At 39.6% G+C, this 10,892-nt stretch overlaps 1 protein-coding gene across 1 annotated transcript in view; it reads left to right on the top strand.

The window, feature by feature from the left end:
• LOC111869369 overlaps positions 1 to 10,676 on the top strand; it is a 53,385-nt gene extending 42,709 nt beyond the window's left edge. Inside the window, exons 3-6 of the mRNA XM_023860850.2 lie at positions 5,114 to 5,353; positions 6,016 to 6,206; positions 6,887 to 7,674; positions 9,519 to 10,676. Of these exons, the coding sequence (XP_023716618.1) occupies positions 5,114 to 5,353; positions 6,016 to 6,206; positions 6,887 to 7,674; positions 9,519 to 9,610 (1,311 nt within the window). The 3' untranslated portion in view covers positions 9,611 to 10,676. The remainder of the gene's footprint in view (positions 1 to 5,113; positions 5,354 to 6,015; positions 6,207 to 6,886; positions 7,675 to 9,518) is intronic.
• The last annotated feature ends 216 nt before the right edge of the window (positions 10,677 to 10,892 follow it).

Here is a 10,892-nt window from a genome sequence, read left to right on the forward strand (position 1 = left end):
CAGAGGTTATGTGGTGTTTTATTTTACACGCTCTGAAATTTTTGACTCTGGTATGCGTCAATAGCTGTATTGGAGAAATACATTAACAGGAATGCGCTACTTCACTGTTCCCATAGACACGAATCCAAAGGAACGGCATTCATTTTAGTCTCGTCCGACAAAGGAGACTAACTCCATGGAGCAGAGTCATTTTTGAGAAGCTAGGGGTCACTCCTTTAGTCAAAACTTCTCCGACTTTTGTGGAATTCGAAGGTTCATGTCATATCCTCACGCACCCGACACTGGAGCCAGATGAATCCACTACGAATCCTCCGCCATATATTTTTATTTTTTATTCTAACACTCGTATTATCCTCCTATCTACATCTAGACTTCCACAGCTGTCCCTTCCGTTCAGGTTTTCCCAAGGTAAACTAACCTTAAGTTATCCCCTAATATAGTTCCGTGGAATTTTCCAACATTCATTAAAACTCGTAAGAAGATACTGGACCTTACCAATCTGTGAGCCGACTATCTAGAGAAAATGTGGGAGCCTCAACTTTTCACAACCCTATGGGCCACCACGGCCTGATAAGGGGATACCTTTACTTTACTTTAAGAAGGTACTGGAGCCAGTAGCATGTCTAGGGTTTCAGTTATAGTACCGGTGGGTTGAAAAATGCCAGTAGAAACTTTCTGAGAAGGAAATTAAGAAATGCAGTCTTCACGCCATATCGTTCATTTGATAAGGTAGAGGAATTTAAATTCTTAAACTGAACTGGCGTTTTGCTTTTTTCGGATCATTCTTTCGCCGATTCGAACGTGGCAACAACGCGAATTCTTTAATAGTGGGAACACTTAGCGCTTCTTAACACATGTTTTCTTTTTCAGACATTCCATGTGTCCAAGTACGTCCTAAGTAGGTAAAAGGTGTGATAGCCTAGTAGTTTGTTTTAGAATTGACGCAATTCAGGCCCTGAACAAGCTCACTAGTCCATGATTATACTAGCTGCATGAACGCTGCCAGGGGCTCTCTTTTCTGATCGGGGGAGGCAGGAACTTTTATTCCAAACTTACGGTTAAGCCGTTTAAGAGCATTTTTGCTAGTCGTCCTGGAGTTATTGATCTCTATATTGAAACACAGATAGCGCTCGGTCCTTGGTTAGTTGCGTTCCTCTGAAAAGTCGGTGGACTTCTAACGAAAGAAATGTGCATCGCTATATTTCAGGCAACCGTTGTACTCTTTATGGTGAAATGTTCCAAATATTTCTGACTTAGAAAGGAATCTCGGAGTATTCTTACCCGAGAGAAGAACTCAAAAATTTTAATTGATAAATAAGAATTACAGAGGACCAAAACAGACCAGCATTAAATCAGATTTACATCTTCTGATGTCAGCTCCTCAGGATCAAATGTAATCGAAATTCGTTAAGATTTCTGAAGTTTAAATATATGGGGGACAGACGGACACGACTTCCCCCCCTAATGCTTTTAGTTCACACATTTCATATAAAATATGCATTTACCCCTTTGATGCATGACGGCCCTCTAAACAACATACAGAAATTAAATCCCTACCTCACAGGAAATACACTGGGCCTCTAATACAAAGATCAGTGGGTTAATTCTGTTTACGAAATTATCGTTGTTTATTCCAAGAATGATACAAACACATAAACACACTCTGAGAAAAATGGAGATGATTTTGGTGTTAAAGCAAGTGGTACATAAAGTACCCACAGTTCTTTAAAGGGGTATACTTTCATTGAGATTTTGCATCATTTACCCTTTTCTATAGTAGTTTATTGAAAATGATTATATAATGCTTGGATGTCTTGACAACTTGCGATGTCTGCGTGAGGCCTGATTATTTACTATATTGGACCAATGATGTATGATGTGTGGTCATCATGAATTTGTAATGTACGTGTATTACACAGTTGAATGAATGAATGAATGAATGTATGCATAAGGGGTGGGCCTTCTTGGCCCTTGCACCGCGACCACAGTGATCTATTGTGCCACAAAAGGTATGACATAGTTTATATCCAGCCCTTTGGGGAGGTGATTGGATCGATGAAAATGTAAATGAGTTAAGCAGTAGAAGAGATCACGAGAGAGGGAGGGGGCGGCAGAAAGAGAGAGATTTACTTTAGCTGACAAAGTTTTTTTTAGTTTTTTTTTTGCTACTGGGGTGGGACTAAGTCCCTTATACTGCGGCCACTTCTGGCCTATTGTACCAGCCCCAGATGATAGGTGAGGGTGATTGTGGAGCAATTGGTGGAATGAAGATTGGCAGGGTAAACCGAAGTATTCGGAGAAAACCTGCCGCAGCGCCAATTTGTCCACCACAAATCCCATTTGACCAGACCCGGGATCGAACACGGGCCGCCGCGGTGGGAAGCCAGCGACTAACCGTTTGAGCTGTGGCGAGGCCAGTTGACAAAATTAATCAACATATGAGATATCACACTGCGCATACTTGCAAATCATTTTTCCTTTCATTTCCTTAAATATTTTCCATATCAACGAACATTTCAAACAAGATTTATGGAACTTAACGAGATATGTACCTCATTTCACACCATATCACTTTCCATATATGAGCCATTTACTGCAGATACAACTCGATTGTTGACGGGGCTAGTCAATGATAAAACAGAAGGCAAAACCTCACAGAAAACTTTAACTGACAGACTGGCTGATTAACTCACTCTGTAGCATGGAATCTTCCTGAAGAGGTGAGTCGTGAGAGTAAGATATTCCCTATTTCCCTACTTTTATTTTTAGGTTATTTAACGACTCTGCTACAGTTGCAGAGGTTATGCAGCTAAAATGAGATGGAAAATTGAATAGTGAATAAGAATGGATTGGATTGGTTCATTTCAAGATATTATCCCGGCATTTGACAATCCTCGGTCAGGATAGGCGATAACTCTTCCGAAATTCGACCCAGGTGTATCCTGAACACAGTTATAGATCGTTACTGTTAGGCTAAGTGGCTCGATTTTTTTTTCTCATGGTTCCCTACGGTTTATCACGGTGTTCACAACTTATTTGTCAGTCAAAGATTCATTTCAGTCTGGTCGTCTCTTCTACTCTTTAAGTCCATAAATAATGGAACATGATGTTACAAGTATTTGAGATATAATGTAGACAAGAATCTACTAAATACAACCAGTCGCCACTGAGACTGGTGCTTTACTGCATCTTGGCGTGAGAAGAGCAACTTCGTGACATCATGTCTTATGTGGCTGAGCACGAGCTGAGGCAAGGAAAAAGAGAAAGTCTTGTGATCTAACGGTTCCTGAAGAAGACTAGCTGTGGGTGAAAAGCGGGTGCAGCCAAGTATGATAGGTCAAGGCAAGAGACTTCCTGCTTTGTCTCCATGCTGATCAACTAATCAGCTAACTAGCTAATAGCTAATTAACTCCATAGAACAGAGCCCTTCTTGAGAGGCTAGTAGTTGCTCAGTTAGTCAAGATATTCCCCACAGTTAGTGGAACCCAAATGTTCATTACTGGTTCCAATTCTGTGCCAAACGAATTCAGTCCACACTCTGCCACCCTATTTCTTTTAGGTCTCTTTCAATGGTAAGAATTAAAACTACAGTAAGTGAAATGAAAAAAATACTGCAATAGGTTGACTTGTACATTTATATTGATTAACAATGTAGTTTTAGTTGAACTTGTATAAACAGTTAAGCACACACAGAATCACGAGACTTAATAAACATTAATAACATCGTTATTTACACTGTTGTTGGGGATATCGGAATTGCTTTTTAATGGAAGTTCTATAGGCAATTTTTTATAAGAGCAATATTTTATTTAAATATATATTTGCAGAATTTTAATATTCTGCACATTCACATAGAACATTAAAAAATCTGCAACTTCAACCAGAACTACAATGTTAACCAAAAGAAACATGCAAGTCAGCCCATTGTAGTATATAATGTAGTATGGAGTATATATTGGCCGCGCCATAGCGCAAGCAGTTAGTCACCGTCTTCCCACCTTGGCAACCCGGGTTCAAACCCGGGTCTGGTGAAGTGGGATTTGTGGTGGACAAAGTGGCGCTGGGGTAGGTTTTCTCCAAGTACTTTGGTTTCCCCTGCTAATCTTCATTCCACCAAATTCTCCATCATCATAATCAGCCGGGGCAGGTACAATAGGCCAATCAATGACCGCCATGCTGAGTGGACCCAACTGGACTCCACCCCCCACTATGCAAATTAAAATGGAGTATATAACACACCAGTTGATCCTCTTGGCTTACATGTAAATCTACATTAAGTGTGCACGTATGATACATTAGTATAAACAGAACCTGAAGATGCCACATGTGTCAAAACATGTCATCTTAGTCAGCAGCCCCATCTGCTGGAAATAGTATTGTGTTCACAAATAATACAATAAATACTATCAGAATATTGTCTTCTGGAATATGATGCTTTGTAGGTCAGCAGAAGTTCACAGACATTTTGTAGAAATGTACTGCCCCCTTCTTCATGCTTGAAAGGTAAGCTGAACAAGAAACTATTGAGAAGCAATCAAAATACTCTGTTCTAAAATGTAGGATTCCTTGAATGGAAGATCATACCACCATAAGAGCTAGTTCATCACTTAACAATACAAAGAAATATGGGTAAATTTTCAGTCCGCTGTTGTGGTTTTTGATACTGGCTGTTATCGGAATCCTATTGACTTATTGACATGTCAGTGACTTATGAATCACCTCAGAGCAATGTTCATGTTCCATAGCAGTCCTAGGAGATACAGACTTGTTCATGCAATATACTCATAGTAACACAACAGTTACTGCACTGAGATATGTACCCTTAATGAAGGCAAATATGTGATGGTGGTGTTGCGTAAATAATGAAGCTTATGAGAAATGTTACTTTTAAACGAATGTCATAGCTAGGTTTCTCGTTCTGGGGGACAGAGAGAAGAGTGTGGCACAGAACCCAAATATTCAGCACTGCTAAGTAACTGATTCTGATCCTGATTCTGCAGGTCTTCACAGGATAATGGGATCAGGCACTGATATATATGGGACAGTCATATCTCTATGGTATAATTGGGGATGCTTCTTGATCTGTGTTACATTAGTTCATCTGCTGTTTCAGGATGAAGCTGCAGCAGCTGGAAGTCATGAGAACCAGCCAATGTACCAGCATCTGGTGGACAACAAAGCTGAGAACAGTATTGAAGAGGAAGACGAAGACAAACAGGAAGACAAGGACGTGCCACATCAGCAGTCACAAACACAGACACAGCAGCCTGAGGTTGAACACACTGTGTCACCAAACCACACACCGATACAGATCAGATTGCCACTGCAGTTGGACTTCGATGATCTGGCTGGCGTAAGTTTGCATGCAGCTAATATAAAAATGTAGCAACTGATGGGTCAGATTATTCAACAGTAAGGAGTGAAGTGTTCCATACTGAAATAAGCAGAATTTATAGCAGCACTGGTTGTAATTTACTAGTGTTGGCACTTGTTTGTTAACAGATTTAGAGTTAATTCAGCCTAACTAGTTACAACAGTCTACACATTACAAAAATGAAACTTAAATTTGTGATTAAACTTAAAAGTAATTTCAAATAAATTATGTAGTATAAATTTCTCCATAAAACCTCCAGTGTGAGAATATAAGAATAATTAATAGCATAATAGTATATATTTATAATATATAATAGTACAGGTATAAATTTCTCCACAAAACTTCCCATGTGAGAATATATGGTAAGTGGAGAGGGGGGCTTAATAATAATGATATTTTCAATGGGCGCACAATAGTAACATCAGATTTTTTATTAATATTGAAGAAGCTTTATGAAATAGGTGGTATCCTTTTTTCTCATTCACTGGCAACAGTGATTTATCATAAAACACAGAAAATTTATTGTTCACACTAAATGACTAACTCCATAAAATTTGTTTTGATGATATACTGATGTCAGTTTGCATTTGTTGTTTATTTTGATTTTTAATAGCTTTTAATGTTTCTTTTCTTCTTTATAGGCAATGGTAGAAAAGAATCAGAGATCTAGGATGAATTGTGTAGTGGAAAAACGTCGTGCAGAGGAAATTGTTGACCACCAGCCCCACACTATTCGATTGCCTTTTGGTGTGAATGTGACAACAGATCCACGATATGAGCATCTCTCTGGAGAGAAAATGGCAATTTATTGTGAAAGTGGCAAGGACCAGCGGTTAGTAAGAAAAGAACTTATGTCACATATATATTTCCAATATTTAACTTAATCCTTCACTAGGTTTTCAATAATTCCATTGGTGTTGAAGTTCTTCACAAATATCTTGGGTTTCATGAATAATGTCTCTTCTTGAATATAACCCAAAAGTATGTAGTCAGTCATAATCCATTTTAAAATGTGTGATTTAGCTACCCTGACCGCCTCTGTGGTCTAGTGGTCAGAGTTCCTGGCTACATATCCAGAGGTCCTGGGTTAGATTCCCAGCACTACCAGATTTTCTGAGAAGTACTGGGTCTGGAATGGGGTCCACTCAGCCTCATGAGGATAATTGTGAAGCTATTTCAAGGAAATAGCAACTCCGGTCTATAAAACCGAGATTAACGGCCGTGGCTTGCGCTGACCATGCGACACCCTCTATCCGCTGTTGATGGCACTAGCTTCGCCGACAAATGGCGGCTGCTCGGTCGGACTACAGGCCATGGAGTGTGTTTTTTTGTTTTGTTTGGATTTAGCTGCCCTAAGGATAAACTGTACAAAGGATCAACTTCTTTTTAGGCGACTGAAGAAGAGACAGAAGACAAAATATTCAGGACTGAATGATAGCTGAGATTTCTTGAGTTTAATCTGATGTTAATTTAAACACTGAAAGAATTCTGATCATATTGTGTTGTTCACAGTCATATGCCGATGGAAATGATGGCTACACCAATTGTGGTTCCCTTACCTGGCCCTGTACACCTCCCTCTTCAGTTCCATGGTCCCATGCAACAAGCTCATCAGAACAGAATTCCAGTTTCAGTTAATCACGCTGCTCAGCCTGCAGTTGGGCTTGTTCCCCCACCACCCAATCACGTTCAGCAAGTGCCTCTTCCTGTTGCCTTACCCATGCACCACATGCAGCTGCACCCCAGTCAGGTCCATGCTGCTGTCCAGGTCGCAGAGTCTCGTGAGGAACGTCCATCCTCCCAACACCAAATCCCCATTCGGGTAGAAACTCATGAGGGACGGGTCATGCATCACATTCCCATCCAAATTGAAGCCCGTGAAGGTAAGACATTCCAACAGATCCCAATTAAGGTGACTGCTCGTGAAGGCAGAGCATTTTCACGCCTGCCCATGCCAATCCATGTAGAGACACATGAAGGCCGAGCATTACCCCACCCACCTGTTCCAATCCAGGTAGAGACCCATGAAGGCCGAGCATTCCAGCCAATCCAGGCTGAGGGACATGAAGCTAGGGCCTTCCAGCCCCAACACATCCCTCTTCATGCATATATGGGTGAATCCCAAGGTTTCAACCCTGATGCTGCTGCTGCAGCTGCAGCAGCTATGCACGCAGCTGAGGGTCGTGTCTTCCAACACCAATCCCCAACCCCAGAAATGGTGAACCACCAACAGGTTCCAGTTGATGTTCCTGATCTCATGATGCAGCAGATGGAGGAGCAGCCACAGCCTCGTCCACACTGTGAGTACATACTGATACTAATAGTACATACTAATGTTAGTGGTTATTTTTGACACTAATAACTGTATCATTGTATACACGAGGAGCATTCCATATATAATGCCTCCTATTCTTTTAATGAAAACTACAACAGATACAGAAAGCATAATAACACAGTTAAATAGAGCAAGATTTCAGCTACTTACAGTTATTTTTCCACATAATTACCACCATTCGTTGTGCACTTTTGCCAGCGATGAACAGGAGCCTGTATGCCATGCCCATAAAAGTCTGTGCCAGCAGAGGCTAGCCACTTTCTTACAGCTGCAATGACAGCATCATTGTCTGGAAAATGTTGTTCATGTAGTCCATATTTCATAGGCCCAAAGAGATGGAAGTCTGAAGGTGCGAAACCGGGGCTATAAGGCGGATGTGGTAGGACAGTCCAGCCAAACTTTTCAATGTGCGCGGTGGTCGCCAAACTGGTATGGGGTCTAGCGTTATCGTGTTGCAAGCGAAAGGTTGTCTGCTTCTCTGGCCTGACTCGGGAAATGCGGGCTTTCAGCTTACTCAACGTTGTCTTGTAGCATTTAGAATTTACTGTCCATGGTCGTTATCTGCTGATCTGTACGGATAAGGCGCTGTTCATTGTGAAGATTGGCAGCTGAGCAGAGACTCCCAGGGCGTGGCTTGTTGTACACTTCACTTTTGCCACTGTTGAAACGCACTACCCTCCACCTCACTGTGCTGACATCTACTGTATTGTCTCCGTACACCTTTAGCAAGCGTCGAAGGATGTCAATGGGTGCAATTTGTTCGGCAGTGAGAAATTCAATAACACATCTCTGTTTCATGTGCATTTCTATGTCAGACGCCATTTTGGTAAACTGCTCTGCTGTCGCTATCTGTCGCATGACAACCAAACTAACAGTACATTGGTGGGAAGGTTCAACCTTTACTACAAGACCACCAACATCCAGCTCAGACCTTACATATTAATGCAAAAAAATAGGAGGCATTATATATGGAACGCCCTACATATAAATACCTTAACACATTAATATCATAGTGTATATCAGGTGACTGATGCTAACAAAATATAATAGTGCATATGTACAACATAACTTGATACACTGATGCTAGTTGATATTAACAGCATGGACCACAGATGGCTTTGCTTCTCTTCCTCCTCCTCCTTGGGATTTTCTCATTTCATTTTTTTTTCCAATTCTTGTATTCTATAATTAAATTTCTGCATTTTCCATCCATGGAGGACCCAGCAGAGTTAAGGGATGCTGAATGTTTCCTCATATTCTAGGGTATACTTAGGAATCTGTTTTCAAATGCTGGTGTAGTTTATCCTTTATGGGTTATTCTTCCAATCCTGTCTGTATATTTGTTCATTTATATGCCTTATGTGCCGGTCACGGTAACCGAGCAGTCTAAGGCATGCACTGTCTTTGCTCGCTCGGAAGCCGGGATCGTGGGTTCGAATCCCACTCAGGGCATGGATGTTTGTGTGCGTTTATCTGTGTTTGTGTACAGGTAGAGGCCTTGCGACGAGCTGATCACCCGCCCAAGGAGTCCTACTGTATGTCTAAGATCTAGAAAAACCAAAGTGAACGGAGAAGTTCATGGAGGTAGGCCTAGGCCCACTGGGGCTGTAGAGCCAAGGAAACAAAATATGTCTTATGTATTCATTTTTCCTTTATCTGATAATTTGGCTCCTATTACGACTTTTTAAAATCTCATGTTCGTTTTCTGTATTCTGTTCTTCTTCTTCTTGTTGTTAAAGCCAAATTTTCAGGTTTCACAGTTTGTTTTCAATCCACAATTGGCTGTGATTTTGTTGCACTGAATTGCAGATGTCCAGCCCAGGTCTGTGAGAAGTGTGGATGAAGTTCTTCATCGTCGTGACAAGAGAGTGCGCCGTTGTGCTTGTGATTGTGCCTGTTAATACAAATACTTGGCACATACCAGTCTGCTCTGATAGGCAATGTCATTTAGCAGAAATATATCATCATTTACAAGAAGGAAAACAGTCCTGACGAAACTTGATATAACAATTCAGTAAATAAACTTGGTTCAAAATCCATAATATTCCATTTCTCCTTTTCTTGTAAATGTGTATAATGCAACTGATGACCATATTTTAAAGAATTAATATTTCTTTTTTCAAGCCTTGTAGAAACATAGTCTCAAGTTTTAATTTTACCAATAAGAACATTTATCAAATATCTGCTTCTACTTTAAGAAAGCTCTCCAGTTTCAGCTGTAAATATTAGTGTTTTTTAATAAATTACATACATATATGGCAACAGAATTCTATCCTCAATGTTACCTTATGTGCCTCTTTAAAAAAGCTTTTATTTCAAAAGAACAGAAATGTCATGCATCAGAAATCATTTTAATTTAAATTCTGATTTGTAATCATGTCACCAGATCTATCGCTTTTAGTTCAAACATTTTATTTTTGTATGTCATGATGTATGATTTAGCAAAATGCAAGGCAAATTAAGTTATGATTATGTACAGTGTAATATTTTAACTGTTATATTTTTTACAATAGAATTTATGTCTGTGAAGTGTATTTTCCTCACAGTTTATTAGCTTTGTTAATAACATATTTGTATCTGTTGTAAATGAACATGAAAACCAATGAGGGATACAAACGACTGAAAAATAGACTGTGAAACTCTGTATACCCTAAACGTGAATTCTCAGTTATAATAAGTGAGTCAAATTGAAGTACATCATTTGGTCTGCTTCTTTTTATTCATATTTTCCTCTGTTACAAGCAGTTTTATTAAAATTACATTCATTTAATCCATTATATTTTCAGATCCAAAATATGTTTTTCAAATAACAGGCTTGAGTTAAGTACATTCATCTTCTTTTGTTCAACATACAAATAATACCTACCATATATAAACTTTAAAACAACATTGTATCTGATGAAACTGATTCAGACATTAGTTTTTATAGACTGTAAAAAATATACAAAATACAGTGGCTTATACTTCGTTTTTTCTCATTTGTTATCAAAAGAGCAAGATTTGTTAGTTTCACAATTCTTTTGTGGGATGCACCATTCAGGAAACATACAGCATATAACATGTTTAAAATGCACAGAAATGTGAACCAGTGGTTTTCAGCACCTCAAGAACATATTTTATTGTTCTCAAGCTTCTTGTTGGTACAGGAAAGTCTCTCTTAATATTGAACTACAATCACACAGT

This window comes from Cryptotermes secundus, unplaced genomic scaffold, assembly GCF_002891405.2.
Source record: "Cryptotermes secundus unplaced genomic scaffold, Csec_1.0 scaffold584, whole genome shotgun sequence".
In the NCBI taxonomy this organism is placed as follows: domain Eukaryota; kingdom Metazoa; phylum Arthropoda; class Insecta; order Blattodea; family Kalotermitidae; genus Cryptotermes; species Cryptotermes secundus.